The sequence below is a fragment of the Salmo salar genome, chromosome 01 (genome assembly GCF_965601325.2).
Source record: "Salmo salar chromosome 01, fSalSal1, whole genome shotgun sequence".
In the NCBI taxonomy this organism is placed as follows: domain Eukaryota; kingdom Metazoa; phylum Chordata; class Actinopteri; order Salmoniformes; family Salmonidae; genus Salmo; species Salmo salar.
The window spans coordinates 156,714,503-156,731,913 of record NC_138291.1 but is presented as its reverse complement, the minus strand read 5'-3'; the positions used below and the strand labels follow the sequence as shown (position 1 = coordinate 156,731,913).

General features: G+C 43.9%; 1 protein-coding gene across 2 annotated transcripts in view; it reads left to right on the top strand.

Moving 5' to 3' along the window:
- Positions 1-312: 312 nt before the first annotated feature.
- Positions 313-17,411, top strand: part of LOC106567281 (ER degradation-enhancing alpha-mannosidase-like protein 3) — a 28,126-nt gene continuing 11,027 nt past the window's right edge. The window contains exons 1-17 of one of the 2 annotated variants that reach the window (XM_014136426.3): positions 313-1,518; positions 1,707-1,752; positions 2,489-2,589; positions 3,293-3,332; positions 3,667-3,779; positions 4,011-4,164; positions 4,413-4,547; positions 4,644-4,749; positions 8,607-8,704; positions 9,046-9,171; positions 9,526-9,609; positions 9,699-9,782; positions 9,890-10,014; positions 10,218-10,383; positions 10,537-10,691; positions 16,848-16,959; positions 17,218-17,388. In XM_014136426.3, coding sequence (XP_013991901.2) covers positions 1,376-1,518; positions 1,707-1,752; positions 2,489-2,589; positions 3,293-3,332; positions 3,667-3,779; positions 4,011-4,164; positions 4,413-4,547; positions 4,644-4,749; positions 8,607-8,704; positions 9,046-9,171; positions 9,526-9,609; positions 9,699-9,782; positions 9,890-10,014; positions 10,218-10,383; positions 10,537-10,691; positions 16,848-16,959; positions 17,218-17,388 — 1,959 coding nt within the window. In that variant the 5' untranslated portion in view covers positions 313-1,375. The remainder of the gene's footprint in view (positions 1,519-1,706; positions 1,753-2,488; positions 2,590-3,292; positions 3,333-3,666; positions 3,780-4,010; positions 4,165-4,412; positions 4,548-4,643; positions 4,750-8,606; positions 8,705-9,045; positions 9,172-9,525; positions 9,610-9,698; positions 9,783-9,889; positions 10,015-10,217; positions 10,384-10,536; positions 10,692-16,847; positions 16,960-17,217; positions 17,389-17,411) is intronic. The other variant, XM_014136416.3, reaches the window with a different exon arrangement.

Below are 17,411 nucleotides of genomic sequence, written 5' to 3'. Positions count from 1 at the left end.
AGATGGTAAATGGAGTCTCGTGGCCATTATACAATTACGTGCTGGAGGCAACTAAGCGTATGCAGTATCTGTATATACACTACATTTCAGGTATAATCAAGTAATAATGCATATATAAAAAAAATAGGTACATTGTAGTGTTGTTTTAAAAGACTGGAGGAATTCATGTTTCTTCAAGTTAAAAAGTACGGATCGGATACATTGTAATCCAATATTATGCCCATAACTAGTAAGAATGTAACTTTAAAAAACAATATCACTCGCATTTTAACGTGATACAAATGTAAATGTTTTCACTTTACTTCCGCCGCCTTAACCAATAGAATCAAGAGGTACCTCCAGCTTGTCAAGGGTTGTTGAGTAGCTAGTTAGTAAAGTAACGTTAGCTAGCTAAAGAAGCACAAAAGAAACTGAGCACAGTCTAATTTCCGAAAATAGTTTTCTCGCTGGGGTTTCATCGACGGTTTGGTTGAAATACCCTTTTCGGGTCGGGAGACCTGGCGTTGTTCGTGAGACTGGGACTGACACGGAAGAATAGGGATATTTGTGTTGCAATACGAAAGAAGACACATCACCACCGGCGTTCAGTCTTGTTTGTTAATTAGCTAGTTAACTAGCTGCTAGCAAGCAAGCTAACCTAATGGAGATCCTCCCTGTCCTTTGGAGTATACGTCTGATTATAGACTCGGAAATCACACTAGTAGTGAACACGAGGAGCTTCGTGTGTGATTCGAAGTATATAGACATAGCTACTAGCTAGCTAGCAAGTTGGCTAGGTACACGTCTACTGTACAGATGTCAACTGGTTCACTTGTTAAGCCAGCTAGCTAATTAATTATCCTGAGCTGCCAGGGGTAACATGCCTTGTCATTGTGTACATATCAAGTAACCTGTTAGTTGTTGACAGTTGCTATCCCTTACGAAATAAGGTTGCAGTATAACTCCAGTTAAAGTGCTATATAACTGCAGTATTCTGCAAATACTGTGTCCCCCCCAAAAATGTTTTAACTGCAGTGATTTTGCAGTGTAACTACTGTTACAGTGCAGTACACTGCAGTTATTCTGCAGTTACTGCGTCCAAAATACCACAGTCTACTGCAGTTACTGCACGTTTACTGCCGTTTCAAAACTGCAATCTTTTTTTGTAAGGTATGGGTTAATGTGACATTGTTGTCAGTTAGCCATTTTGACAACTAGCTTGACAGTTAAACCCATCAACTGTAGTGGAGACAGCCAGTTGTCAACTTTATGAACTCTTGGTGCTTGTCCATGAGGCCACACTATGCAGAGGAAATGCATTGGATTATTTGATATTTCTGGGGCGTCATTGAGAGCACAGGAACACCTACTTGTGTACAGACCTGTCAAAGATTAAATGGGAGAAAAACTGTTTTGCTCACCACAGGGTTCTCCTGGCATTTCCATGATGCTGAGAGCCCTACTCCTCACAAGCCTTCTTAGCTGGGCCAATGGCCAAGAAGGTTTGACCATGTTACCTGAAGAAAAGACCAAAATCAGGTGAGATAACAGCCGTGTATGATCACACACTCCAGTATTACCCAATGCCCACCTCTACTGAGTGGCAAAGTCCATACTATAAAGATGAAGGGACTAAATCATTAAACACACCATCACTATCTATCCGTCCACTTGTCTGTTAGAAATTACTTGGTTATGTTGATTTTGTATATTTCTTTCTGTTACAGGGACCAGATTGTTGAGATGTTTGATCATGCCTATGGCAGCTATATGGTAAGTCTGTGTCTGACTACATAATTGCCACTTTCAACTATACTGAGCAAAGTTGGATGTTTCAACCCGTAGCTATTGTTGTCCATCTGTATTACTGACCATGTCGCAGGCCAGGGCATGCTGCTGTTTACGGTTTCATTGTTGTTGATGTTAGGGCTGTGATAATACCAGTATTGCAATATTTTTTTCATGGCAAAATGAAAACACGAAGGAGAGAACTTTTTGGTCCTTTAATGTTATGTTAAATATTGTGTGCTAGAGCTTGGAAAATATATAAATGTGATTTTGGATGACATCATAATGATGTTTGTTTCCAACATTATGGCTGTTTTCCTGAAGAAGTCAAATCCGCTTGGTATTTCGTTTCCTTGCCACAATACTAACAAATATCGCAATACTGGTATTGTCCCGGCCCTAGTTGATATTATGTTACTGCTCAAACAGCCTCTCTAACTTGACTGTGTGCCATACACTCGGCCTATACTTATAAGTTCAAACCAGTGGAGGCTGCTGAGGGGAGGACGGCTCATAATAATGGCTGGTATGGAATCAATGGAATGGTATCAAATGTGGTTTCCATTGGTTGATACCGTTCCATTGACTGCATTCAAGCCATTACTATGAGCCGTCCTCCCCTCAGCAGCCTCCGCTGGTTCAAACATTTAAACAAATGTTCCTCCTATTGCGTATGTGTACCGTACCCTGACTGTAGCCCCGTGCCCTGATTCTGCCACAGAAATATGCGTACCCAGCGGACGAGCTGATGCCTCTGAGCTGCAGGGGGAGGGTGCGTGGCCTGGAGCCCAACAGAGGAGACATCGATGACTCTCTGGGGAAGTGAGTATAACTGCACGGAAAACCTCCTCACAGCCTCCTGTGGTTTCTCTGAGTTTAGCCTTTGTGGTGATTTTAGCTGTTTATCGGCTTACTTTTGTACTCAAAGGGGTCTCTTGATGTATAGAGAGAGACAGCCACTCAGCCAACTCAGTCTCACAATGGATTTATTATGTGTCTGTTATGTCACCCCCTGCACTGATGGAGGGACGGGGGCTAGGTAGAGAAATATGTCCCATGTTTTTCAATATGTAATTTTCATAGGAAAAGGAAATTAATTGATGTGTGTTGTGAAATCATGTGGGGAAAACCTAGCCTATATTATGAAAATACAAGGAAGGAACACATCTCTGAAGGGAATCCGACCTCGCTCTGATTCTTCCTTAAGACCTTGTATAACACACTTAACCTGGAAACACAATAGACGATGAGACTACATGGTGAAGCTGACATGGCGCATGATCCATTTCCTCTGCTGTGCACTGCAGTATGCCATCTTCCTGACCTGGGTCATATTTATTAAGCACCAAATGGAAGAAAATGACTGAAACTGTTGCAAAACATTTGCTATGGTGTGCTCTGATTCAGAGGGGTTGGGTTAAATGTGGAAGACACATTTCAAAGGTACATTTTGAATGCATTCAGTTGTACAACTGACTAGGTATCCCCTTTTCCTTAATGAATATAGCCCTGTTTTCTCTCTTAGGTTCTCCCTCACACTGGTCGACACCCTGGATACTTTAGTGGTGAGTGTCTTATCCTGTCTGTCTGGCTGTAAGTTTTTGAGTCCGCTATAGGAACACAAATGTCTATAGAGAAATCAAGGAGCAAATGGGATCCATTGTTCCGACAACCCCTCAGAGCCACACACATACAGTCAATGGAAGTATATATTAAATGGATAGTCTTTCTTGCTTACGGTTCTGGAAACCTTAGCAAAAAATCATTGAAATGTAGTAATTCACAGGAATTATTCAAATAGCTGTGTTTTTAGGTAAGTCTTTTTTTGCCTAAGTATTGAAACACTTATTTATTCAGTCTATTCCCCTATTAATGCTTTTGTCTTGTGCATGTGTCCAGGTGTTGAACAAGCTGGATGAATTTGAGGATGCAGTTAGGAGGACTTTGAGGGATGTCAGGCTGGACAATGATGTGGTGGTGTCTGTGTTTGAGACCAACATCCGAGTCCTGGGGTATGAACCTATACAATGCATTGTCTCACTACTACACAGAGCTTCACCAAGATTGTGTATGATACTGGTTCAAATGTCTTATTGACTTTATGATAAAATAACTATATGACTTCATAATATAGGGCTGTCAGTATTTTTATATTGAGAGGAATGGGAAATTGTCTGGGCATTGCCACATGCTCACCACACGATCATCTTGCTCACCACATCATCATCTTGCTCTCCCTACAGCGGCTTGCTGGGGGCGCATGTGATGGCTGACATGCTCCGTCAGCGGGGGGAGAGGATGCAGTGGTACAGAGATGAGCTGCTCCACATGGCCAAGGAGCTGGGCCACAGACTGCTGCCTGCTTTCAACACTACCAGTGGCCTTCCCTACCCCAGGGTAACACACCTCACTCAGTCTCCACGCTTCTGGTTTTCTTGGGACCCCTGGGTGCAAAACCTTGTTTATCATAACTTCCACAATGTCACATGAACGGAAAAGTACCAGATTCAGGTCTGAGCGGACTGTCCACTCGAATATGAATAGAGGATTAAAAGTGATTCAAGATAGTAATAAGACTACAAAGCTATCTGACAATATGCATGTAGTACATTCAATATACTTACTACTTGTCTGTTTGTTTCCAGGTAAACCTGAGGTATGGGGTCCTTAACCCCCTGTCACGCACAGGCACTGAGTCGGACACCTGTACAGCCTGTGCAGGGACCATGATTCTGGAGTTTGCTGCTCTCAGTCGGCTGTCAGGGGAGGCTGTGTTCGAGGTACATTAGTAATTCCAGTAATAATCGATAGTGTTGTTTTGTATTTATTGGCCAGTGTGTATGAAGATAATATCCCTGTGTTTCTGTGTCCCACAGGAGCATGCTAGGAAAGCATTGGACGTCCTGTGGGAGAAGAGACAGAGAGGAAGTGACCTCGTGGGCACCGTCATCAATATCCACAATGGAGACTGGGTCCGCAGGGGTGAGCCAAAGTTCCACTGTCACACACTCAACAATGCAGAAAGTAGAGGTCGACCGATTTAATTGGAATGGCCGATTTTAATTAGGGCCGATTTCAAGTTTTCATAACAATCGGTAATCAGCATTTTTTGGGGGGACACCGATTATGGCCGATTACATTGCGCTCCACGAGGAGACTGCGTGGCAGGCTGACTACCTGTTATGCGAGTGCAGCAAGGAGCCAAGGTAAGGTGCTAGCTAGCATTAAACGTATCTTATAAAAACAATCAATCTTAACATAATCACTAGTTTACTACACCTGGTTGATGATATTACTAGTTTATCTAGCTTGTCCTGCGTTGAATATATTCGATTCGATGCCTGTTAATTTATCATTGAATCACAGCCTACTTCGCCAAACGGGTGATTTAACAAGCGGATTAGTGAAAAAAGCACTGTCGTTGCACCAATGTGTACCTAACCAAATCAAATTTTATTTGTCACATACACATGGTTAGCAGATGTTAATGCGAGTAGCGAAATGCTTGTGCTTCTAGTTCCGACCATGCAGTAATATCTAACCTAACAATTTCACAACAACTACCTTATACACACAAGTGTAAAGGAATGAATACAAATATGTACATAAAAATATATGAATGAGTGATGGCCGAACGGCATAGGCAAGATGCAGTAGATGGTATAGAGTACAGTATATACATATGAGATGAGTAATGTAGGGTATGTAAACATTATATAAAGTGGCATTGTTTAAAGTGGCTAGTGATACATTTATTACATCAATATTTCCATTATTAAAGTGGCTAGAGTTGAGTCAGTATGTTGGCAGCAGCCACTCAATGTTAGTGATGGATAGAAGCTGTTTTTCAGTCTCTCGGTCCCCGCTTTGATGCACCTGTACTGACCTCACCTACTGGATGATAGTGGGGTGAACAGGCAGTGGCTCGGGTGGTTGTTGTCCTTGATGATCTTTTTGGCCTTCCTGTGACATCGGGTGGTGTAGGTGTCCTGGAGGGAAGGTAGTTTGCACCCGGTGATGCGTTGTGCAGACCTCACTACCCTCTGGAGAGCCTTACGGTTATGGGCGGAGCAGCTGCCGTACCAGGCGGTGATACAGCCCGACAGGATGCTCTCGATTTGTGCATCTGTAAAAGTTTTTGTGTTTTTGGTGACAAGCCGAATTTCTTCAGCTGCCTTCTTCACCACGCTCTCTGTGTGGGTGGACCATTTCAGTTTGTCCGTGATGTGTACGCCGCGGAACTTAACTTTCCACCCGCTCCACTACTGTCCCGTCAATGTGGATAGGGGGCTGCTCCCTCTGCTGTTTCCTGAAGTCCACAATCATCTCCTTTATTTTGTTGACATTGAGTGTGAGGTTATTTTCCTGACACCACACTCCGAGGGCCCTCACCTCCTCCGTGTAGGCCGTCTCGTCGTTGTTGTTAATCAAGCCTACCACTGTAGTGTCGTCTGCAAACTTGATTATTGAGTTGGAGGCGTGCATGGCCACGCAGTTGTGGGTGAACAGGGAGTACAGGAGAGGGCTGAGAACGCACCCTTGTGGGGACCCAGTGTTGAGGATCAGCGAGGTGGTGATGTTGTTACCTACCCTCACCACCTGGGGGCGGCGCGTTGGGAAGTCCAGGACCCAGTTGCACAGGGCAGGGTCGAGACCCAGGGTCTCGAGCTTAATGATGAGTTTGGGGGGTACTATGGTGTTAAATGCTGAGCTGTAATCGATGAACAGCATTCTTACATGGGTATTCCTCTTGTCCAGATGGGTTAGGGCAGTGCGATGGCGATTGCGTCATCAGTGGACCTATTGGGGCGGTAAGCAAATTGGAGTGGGTCTAGGGGTGTCAGGTAGGGTGGAGGTGATATGGTCCTTGACTAGTCTCTCAAAGCACTTCATGATGACGGAAGTGAGTGCTACAGGGCGGTAGTCATTTAGCTCAGTTACCTTAGCTTTCTTGGGAACAGGAACAATGTTGGCCCTCTTGAAGCATGTGGGGACGGCAGACTGGGATAAGGATTGATTGAATATGTCCGTAAACACACCAGACAGCTGGTCTGCGCATGCTCTGAGGACGCGGCCGGGGATGCCGTCTGGGCCTGCAGCCTTGCAAGGGTTAACACGTTTAAATGTTTTACTCACGTTGGCTGCAGTGAAGGAGAGCCCGCAGGTTTTTGTAGCGGGCCTTGTCAGTGGCACTGTATTGTCCTCAAAGCGAGCAAAGAAGTTGTTTAGTCTGTCTGGGAGCAAGACATCGTGGTCCGCGACGGGGCTGGTTTTTCTTTTGTAGTCCGTGATTGACTGTAGACCCTGCCACATACCTCTCGTGTCTGAGCCTTTGAATTGTGACTCCACTTTGTCTCTATACTGACGCTTAGCTTGTTTGATTGCCTTGCGGAGGGAATAGCTATACTGTTTGTGTTCGGTCATGTTTCCGGCCACCTTGCCCTGATTTAAATGCAGTGGTTCGCGCTTTCAGTTTTGCGCGAATGCTGCCATCAATCCACGGTTTCTGTTTTAATAGACGCTGTGGGTACAGCATCACCAATGCACTTGCTAATAAACTCGCTCACCGAATCGGCGTATTCATCAATGTTGTTGTTCGACGTTATGCGGAACATATCCCAGTCCACGTGATCGAAGCAATCTTGGAGTGTGGAATCCGATTGGTTGAACAGACCTGAGCTTCCTGTTTTAGTCTCTGTCTATAGGCTGGGAGCAACAAAATGGAGTCGTGGTCAGCTTTTCCGAAAGCCTTTCTTAAAATCAATACACAAGTGTGTGTGTGTGTATATATTTTAACCTGCATATTTAGTTAATTTTGCCTGCTAACATGAATATCTTTTAACTAGGGAAATTGTGTCACTTCTCTTGCATTCTGTACAACAGGGTCGGGGTATATGCAGCAGTTTGGGCTGCCTGGCTCGTTGCGAACTGTGTGAGGACTATTTCTTCCTTACAAAGACAGCCAACTTCGCCAAACGGAGGATGATTTAACGAAAGCTCATTTGCAAAAAAAGCACAATCGTTGCACAAATGTAGCTAACCATAAACATCAATGCCTTTCTTAAAATCAATACACAGAAGTATATTTTTAAAACCTGCATATTTAGTTAAAAGAAATTCATGTTAGCAGGCAATATTAAACTAGGGAACTTGTGTCACTTCTCTTGCGTTCATTGCACGCAGAGTCAGGGTATATGCAACAGTTTGGGCCGCCTGGCTCATTGCGAACTAATTTGCCATAATTTTTATGTAATTATGACATAACATTGAAGGGTGTGCAATGTAACAGCAATATTTAGACTTATGGATGCCACCCGTTAGATAAAATACGGAATGGTTCCGTATTTCACTGAAAGAATAAACATTTTGTTTTCGAATTGATAGTTTCCGGATTTGACCATATAAATGACCTAAGGCTCGTATTTCTGTGTGTTGTTATATTATAATTAAGTCTGATTTGATAGAGCAGTCTGACTGAGCGGTGGTAGGCAGCAGCAGGCTCGTAAGCATTCATTCAAACAGCACTTTACTGCGTTTGCCAGCAGCTCTTCGCAATGAAGCATTGCGCTGTTTATGACTCCAAGCCTATCAACTCCCGAGATTAGGCTGGCAATACTAAAGTACCTATTAGAACATCCAATAGTCAAAGGTATATGAAATACAAATCGTATAGAGAGAAATAGTCCTATAATTCATATAATAACTACAACCTAAAACTTCTTACCTGGGAATATTGAAGACTCATGTTAAAAGGAACCACCAGCTTTCATATGTTCTCATGTTCTGAGCAAGGAACTGAAACGTATCTCCCCCCTCTCCCTTCCTCTGTGTATCTTCAGACAGTGGTGTGGGTGCTGGCATTGACTCCTACTATGAGTACCTAATGAAGGCCTACATTCTATTGGGAGACAACGTTTACCTGGAGAGGTTCAACACTGTGAGACTCTACTGTACTATCACCAGCTGCAGATATATTGCAATGTATTGCTCTATGCTTGTAGATAACACTCCAAATTCTCAGACACCATTTACATTTGACATTAAAATACTACCTGCATCCAGATTGCAGAACCAGACTACAAAAAATACATGTTCATATCAAATGCTCTGAGTTCAGATTAACTGTGGTCAGATAGTAATCAGATAAAACAAGATGTACATTAGTATGACGTGTAAACGGGGTCTCAGTCACATCACTGATCTAACCCCCCATATCAAAACACATCATGCATAATGTAGGTATCTTTAGTGACCCCGGCTGTCTGTTGTCTCCTACAGCATTACAACGCTATCATGAAGTACATCAGCCAGCCTCCGCTGCTGCTCAACGTGCACATGCACAACCCCACTGTGAGCGTCCGCAGCTGGATGGACTCCCTACTCGCCTTCTTCCCCGGCCTGCAGGTGAGTCCCATAACACAGCCTCAATCATCGCCACTTGTCAGGGTTATGGTTAGCCCCCCTGCCTCTAATAATATGACATAGGTTACATCCCAAATAGCATCCTATTCCCTATACAGTGCACTACTTTTTTCTATGGGCCCATATTTGGAATGCAAGTATGACATAAGTGAACAATGAGACCCTCTGTTTGTATCATAACATCATCATGACCACATCTCTTTCCACTACAGCAAAATAACGTTCTCTGGTTTTTAGGTTGAGTTTCTATAGTTTTCAAGTGGGTTGTATGATCAAGTATATGCTGAAAGGGAATCGTTCATAGTAAAGACTGCCTTATCAACCTCTTCACTATAGGTTTTGAGAGGAGACCTGAAACCAGCCATAGAGACCCATGAAATGCTCTACCAGGTCACCAAGCAACACAAGTTTCTCCCTGAGGTCAGAAAAAGTGGCATTTGAAATTTGAGTCAAGAGGATAATATCTGCTCTCAGCTCTGCTTGACTGCGTGGTATTCCTCATGTTGCAGGCTTTCACCACGGAGTTCAGAGTTCATTGGGGTCAACACCCTCTGAGGCCAGAGTTTGCAGAAAGCACCTACTACCTCTACAAGGTAATGCTGTTCCCACTGTGAAAAGCCAACGTGCATAGTAATGGTGTACTCTGAACTGGTTGAGAGAGGGGTTGGGAATGGGATAAACCATGTTTTCCCTTCCACAGGCCACAGGTGACCCCTACTACCTCAGAGTGGGCCAGTCCATAGTGGAGAAGCTCAACGCTCATGCCAGGGTGCCTTGTGGGTTTGCAGCCGTGCAGGATGTCCGCACAGGCACCCACGAGGATAGGTAGGGGAACACAGTGAAACATATGGGTTCAAATCTGAAACCTCAGGTCATCTCCACTGATTCCTTCTCACTCCAGCCTTCAACTGTGCTATTTCCAATATTACTAATGGATATGTTGGTCTTTAGCAAGAGAGCTCAAATGACAGTGTTACGTGACACATTTGTTCTGTTCAAGTGATTTCAAACATTCCCTTTCTCTTTAGGATGGACTCATTCTTCCTAGCGGAGATGTTTAAGTACCTGTACCTTCTGTTCTCCGAGAAGAACCAGCTTCACTTTGACATCGACGAATACATCTTCACCACCGAGGCCCACCTGCTGCCTGTCTCCCTGTCCACTTCACAGCCCCCCTGTCGGGGCAACAACACGGTGAGGCTCAGTCAGTTACCAACAGTTGTGTTATGGTCAGAGGAGCTGAAACTGATTTGCCATATGGTGTCTGTTTGAACCAGCTGTCCAGTTATGTGTGTTATGGTCAGAAGAGCTGAAACTGATCTGCCATTTTGTGTTTATACGTTCCAGGAAGCGCCCACTGCCGTGGAGGAGGACCTGTTCACCTACTCGTGCCCCAGCACCCAGACCCTGTTCCCCAACAACCCCTCCTTTGCCAAGACCATAAGGGACAGCTACAAGTACCTGACTGGGGTGGGCCGGGCTTTCCACGCTTCACCTGACAGGTGTGTCTGTGTCTGTGTTCATGTGTTGTAAATAGCTGCATTCACTAAGATATTTATTTTATTTTTTCAATTTTCCTTCTGTTACATCCTTTGTGTTAACCTCGGCATCCAAAAATTATACAACTTGAATAAACGCTTGGAGGTATAAGGATAACATCAGTGGTGTAGCCTACTGGTGATACTGATATCACTTATTATTGACAGTATAACCAGCATGTCCAGAGATGCACCCTCTCTTATCATCACTCAGTGCCTGGACTTACCTCCACTGTACCCGCATCCCACCATACCCTTGTCTGCACATTATGCCCTGAATCTATTCTACCACGCCCAGAAATCTGCTCCTTTTATCCTCTGTCCCCAACGCACTAGACGACCAGTTTTGCTATCCTTTAGCCGTATCCTCATTCTACTCCTCCTCTGTTCCTTGGGTGATGTGGAGGCTAACCAAGGCCCTGCGTGTCCCCAGGCACTCTCATTTGTTTACTTCTGTAATCGAAGAAGCCTTGGTTTCATGCATGTTAACATCAGAAGCCTCCTCCCTAAGTTTGTTTTACTTGATGCTTTAGCACACTCCGCCAACCCCGATGTCCTTGCCATGTCTGAATCCTGGCTTAGGAAGGCCACCAAAAATTCTGAGATTTCCATACCCAACTACAACATTTTCCGTCAAGATAGAACTGCCAAAGGGGGAGGAGTTGCAATCTACTGCAGAGATAGCATGCAAAGTTCTGTCATACTTTCCAGGTCTATCCCCAAACAGTTCGAGCTTCTAATTTTAACAATGACTCTCTCCAGAAATAAGTCTCTCACTGTTGCCGCCTGTTATAGACCCCCCTCAGCTCCCTGCTATGCCCTGGTCACCATATGTGAATTGATTGCCCCCCCATCTATCTTCAGAGTTCGTTCTGTTAGGTGACCTAAACCGGGATATGCTTAACACCCCAGCAGGCCTACAATCTAAGCTAGATGCCCTCAATCTCACACAAATTCTCAAGGAAACCACCAGGTACAACCCTAAATCCATAAACATGGGCACCCTCATAGATGTTATCCTGACCAACTTGCCCTCCAAATACACCTCTGCTGTTTTCAATCAGGATTTCAGCGATCACTGCCTCATTGCCTGCATCCGCTATGGGTCCGCGGTCAAACGACCACCCCTCATCACTGTCAAACACTCCCTAAAACACTTCTGCGAGCAGGCCTTTCTAATCGACCTGGCCCAGGTATCCTGGAAGGATATTGACCTCATCCCGTCAGTCGAGGATGCCTGGTCGTTCTTCAAAAGTAATCTCCTCACCATCTTAAATAAGCATGCCCCTTTCAAAAAATGTAGAACTAAGAACAAATATAGCCCTTGGTTCACTCCAGACCTGACTTCCCTTGACCAGCACAAAAACATCCTGTGGTGGACTGCAATAGCATCGAATAGTCCCTGTGATATGCAACTGTTCAGGGAAGTCAGGAACCAATACACACAGTCAGTCAGGAAAGCAAAGGCTAGCTTCTTCAAACAGAAATGTGCATCATGTAGCTCTAACTCCAAAACGTTTTGGGACACTGTAAAGTCCATGGAGAACAAGAGCACCTCCTCCCAGCTGCCCACTGCGCTGAGGCTAGGCGACACGGTCACCACCGATAAATCCATGATAATCGAACATTTCAATAAGCATTTCTCTATGGCTGGCCATGCTTTCCTCCTGGCTACCCCAACCCCGGCCAACAGCTCCGCACCCCTCGCAGCTACTTGCCCGAGCCTCCCCAGCTTCTCCTTCACCCAAATCCAGATCGCAGTTGTTCTGAAAGAGCTGCAAAACCTGGACCTGTACAAATCAGCTGGGCTAGACAATCTGGACCCTCTCTTTCTAAAATTATCCGCCGCCATTGTTGCAACCCCTATTACCAGTCTGTTCAACCTCTCTTTCATTTCGTCCGAGATCCCTAAAGATTGGAAAGCTGCCGCGGTCATCCCCCTCTTCAAAGGGGGTGACACTCTAGACCCAAACTGTTACAGACCTATATCCATCCAGCCCTGCCTTTCTAAAGTCTTTGAAAGCCAAGTTAATAAACGGATCACTGACCATTTCGAATCCCACCGTACCTTCTCCGCTGTGCAATCCGGTTTCCGAGCTGGTCACGGGTGCACCTCAGCCACGCTCAAGGTAATAAACAATATCATAACCCCCATCGATAAAAGACAGTACTGTGCAGCCGTCTTCATCGACCTGGCCAAGGCTTTCGACTCTGTCAATCACCGTATTCTTATTGGGAGACTCAATAGCCTTGGTTTCTCAAATGACTGCTTCGCCTGGTTCACCAACTACTTCTCAGATAGAGTTCAGTGTGTAAAATCGGAGGGCCTGTTATCCGGACCTCTGGTAGTCTCTATGGGGGTACCACAGGGTTCAATTCTCGGGCCAACTCTTTTCTCTGTATATATCAACGATGTCGCTCTTGCTGAGGGTGATTCCCTGATCCACCTCTACGCAGACGACACCATTCTGTATACATCTGGACCTTTTTTGGACACTTTGTTAACTAACCTCCAAACGAGTTTCAATGCCATACAACACTCCTTCCGTGGCTTTCAACTGCTCTTAAACGCTAGCAAAACCAAATGCATGCTTTTCAACCGTTCGCTGCCCGCACCCGCCCCCCCCGACTAGCATCACTACTCTGGACGGTTCTGACCTAGAATACGTGGACAACTACAAATACCTAGGTGTCTGGCTAGACTGTAAACTCTCCTTCCAGACTCATATCAAACATCTCCAATCCAAAATCAAATCTAGAATCGGCTTTCTATTTCGCAACAAAGCCTCCTTCACTCACGCCGCCAAACTTACCCTAGTAAAACTGACTATTCTACCGATCCTCGACTTCGGCGATGTCATCTACAAAATAGCTTCCAATACTCTACTCAGCAAATTGGATGCAGTCTATCACAGTGCCATCCGTTCTGTTACCAAAGCACCTTATACCACCCACCACTGCGACCTGTATGCACTAGTCGGCTGGCCCTCGCTACATATTCGTCGCCAGACCCACTGGCTCCAGGTCATCTACAAGTCTATGCTAGGTAAAGCTCCGCCTTATCTCAGCTCACTGGTCACAATAACAACACGCACTCCAGCAGGTATATTTCACTGGTCATCCCCAAAGCCAACACCTCCTTCGGCCGCCTTTCCTTCCAGTTCTCTGCTGCCAGTAACTGGAACGAATTGCAAAAATCGCTGAAGCTGGAGACTTACATTTCCCTCACTAACTTTAAACATCAGTTATCTGAGCAGCTAACCGATCGCTGCAGCTGTACATAGTCCATCTGTAAATAGCCCACCCAATCTACCTACCTCATCCCCATATTGTTTTTATTTACTTTGCTGCTCTTTTGCACACCAATATCACTACTTACACACCATCATCTGCTCATCATCATCTGCTCATCTATCACTCCAGTGTTAATCTGCTAAATTGTAATTACTTTGCTACTATGGCCTATTTATTGCAATACCTCCTCATGCCATTTGCACACACTGTATATAGTCTCTTTTTTTTCTATTGTGTTATTGACTGTACGCTTGTTTATTCCATGTAACTCTGTGTTGTTTCTGTCACACTGCTTTGCTTTATCTTGGCCAGGTCGCAGTTGTAAATGAGAACTTGTTCTCAACTAGCTTACCTGGTTAAATAAAGGTGAAATATTATTTTTTTTTAAATACTGTACATAGCGCATTGATGTGAATCACACTGCTGCTCTCTCATTTTGCTTTTTGCGCCTTACGGATGCATTGCGGTTGTTGTGGATGGCTGTTCACAAATGTGTAGGCCTATGTGTATTTTAACACAGCTTCATAGTGTGGTTTGCAGCCTTTGGAATAAAAGTTTGAGGGAGTTCCTCCATTCTAAACTCCTCCATGGTCTATTGTGCTCCAGTCCATACTGTTAAAGTAGTTTAATTTTAGAAGAGTGGGGCTTTTATTGCTCGATCTAATTCGTGCTGATAAAAAAAATCCAAATACCTAACGGACACATGCTTAAACTCTCACACTTTAATAGACTTAAAACAAATTATCGAGATATGAAAGTGTCACCAAAAAAAAAAACAGACAAAAGGCCTATAGCAAATGCAACGTATGGCATTACATTTTCACATGCAAATGACACTTTTCTGTAGTTCTCAAAGCATGCCATTCCATGAGGGCAGCTTTTTTTTCTTCAACTCTAAGCAATGAGCCCAATCAATCCTCCATGACAACAAAATCATAAACAACAGAGTAGGCTAATAAATCCTTAGTTGTTGGGTTATGCTCAGGTAAAACAATTTGGGTAATCTATATTTCATATTTCCCAGTCTTTTTTTTTTGTGGATATTAAATTGATTGGAAGGACTGGAAATCTGACAGACTTTTGCTTTTAATGTAAAGATATGGCATTATCATATTATTATTATTATTATTATTATTATTATTATTATTATATGTAGTAGAAAGTGATGGGTTAGAAGAAGCCTACATAACCAACACATAAAGGAAAATGAAACATCCATTTATGGCCAGCTATGTAAACTCGAACATTGATTTATCCTGCTATAGACCTCGTTCAATTGGCAATATAAAAGCTTTGCTTCTAGAAGTAGAACAATTTATATTACCTCTTGAAGGAAAAATCCACCCAAAACCACACATTCCTACAATTTACAGTGTTAAATAACATTATGTGACAACAATATCTTCTGTGAACAAATTATTAATGTTGTTATTATAAGGTTGGTAGTAACGTGAAAATCATTGTGGAAATCTGCAGCTCACGCCGACTACAAAACCCACAATCCAATGCTCCATGGGTTGGCTGGCTAGCTAGCTAGCAAACGTAGCTACACACAATAATACCAGTCTATATCAGAATGTGTATTAGGTAGTTAAGTGTAAAATGGCCTAAACAAACTACACTATCAATTTAGGAGTCTACAATCTCACTATGTTTAAACTGCAGATCGATGTGCCTCGCGGAGTGTAATCTGACATGCAATGGCCAGGCAACCGCATCATGCAATGCACCCTTGACTGAAGAGGCAGACAAATAGGATACATATGGTGGACCCTCTGTTAAATTACACATTTCTTGAGGTCAGACTATCGCAGAAATATGATCAATAACTCATTGGAAAGAAGACAACCTCCCGCGTTTTCACATTGGCCAGTGTTGTAATGTAAGATAGATGTTTTCACAATCTAAAAGTCGTAATCATATTAACTCCCAGTGTAGTGATAGCGGCTTTATCGCAATGCCACGTCACAGACTGGGTAATCCAGACACGTCACAGGGGCTATAAAATTGAAGCGTCCGTTTAGAACGTTTTTATCACCACCAAATATGGTAGTGAGAGGAAGTCCAGTCGGGGGTAGTGGGAGAGGATGAAACTAGGTGAAACTGGGACGACATTCTGCAAAATCTCAATACATTTCTGTTCCCAAAACTAGAATCTGTTACGAACACAGTGCACAAAGTCTTTTTTATAGACCTGACGATTTGCCAAAGTTATAGAAAATTACGTTGTTTATGAGTTGAATTGAGTTTGTGCACACGCGCACTTCAGAGGACGCGTTCGCTAATGAAAATATGCAAATAAATTCTACAACGCGCCAATAGGATATCACTAGCTCGTGCTTGTTCTGCCCACTGCTTCATTTGCTCCCACTGTAAACGACACAGATGAACCATCTTGAGTTAGTTATAAATGCGTCATAACAGCCAAATGTCGGCCTTCTTCAAAGACAATAGCTCAGATACAGAGTAATGAACCCGGGAATCGATAGAACATTGCTCAGAGATGAAAAAAAACAATATAATGTTCAAAATGGGTGAATCTTTCCTTTTTAAGGGGAAAGTAATCTGAGTAACTGAAAGTAATCAGAATACGTTAGTTTGAGTAATCCAAAAGTTACGTTACTGATTACAATTATGGACAGGTAACTAGTAACTAACGGATTACATTTAGAAAGTAACCTATCCAACCCTAATGTGGAGTAATGACTAAGGATTCTGAGTTTTCACATGCTCCCCTGATAAAAACATATGTGCTTTTGCCCGGGGTCTACCCCAGTTTAGCTTAATCAAACTCCCTATCTGATGATTGTGTGTGTGTGTTTGCAGGGGCATAGAGCTGCCACTTCACGACCACGGTATGGAGCCAGTGGAGTTTCTGAGGAGCATGGGCATCTCCCTCACCCCACTGAATGAAGCTGGGGAAACAGAGATACATGGGGTAAGATGATTGAGCATCTTATTTATCTATAGCACCCTATTGCCTCTAGGGTTGCATCCCAAATGACACCCTTTTTCCTATGTAGTGCACTACTTGTGACCAGAACCCTATAGGCCATAGTGCACTGTATAGGGAATAGGGTGCAATTTGGGATGTGACCTAGCATTCTATTGTCTCTATTGCTTAGCAGGGCAACATTAGCCTGTCTACCTCATGCTCCTGTGTAATTCATTTCACCAATGTCTTTCTTTTAATGAGGCACATGAAGGTGTTTACAGGGTGAAACTGGTGGCCGAGGTGACCCAGACCCCAGAGGAGGAAGTAGTGCCCCTCATCGTTCAGCTCATATCCCCCCCGTATCTGGGTAGAACGGTCCTGACTGCTGGACCAGCCAAGTTTGGAATGGACCTAATCAAGCAGGAGCACGGGGTGAGCTTTCTTGAATCTTGCAT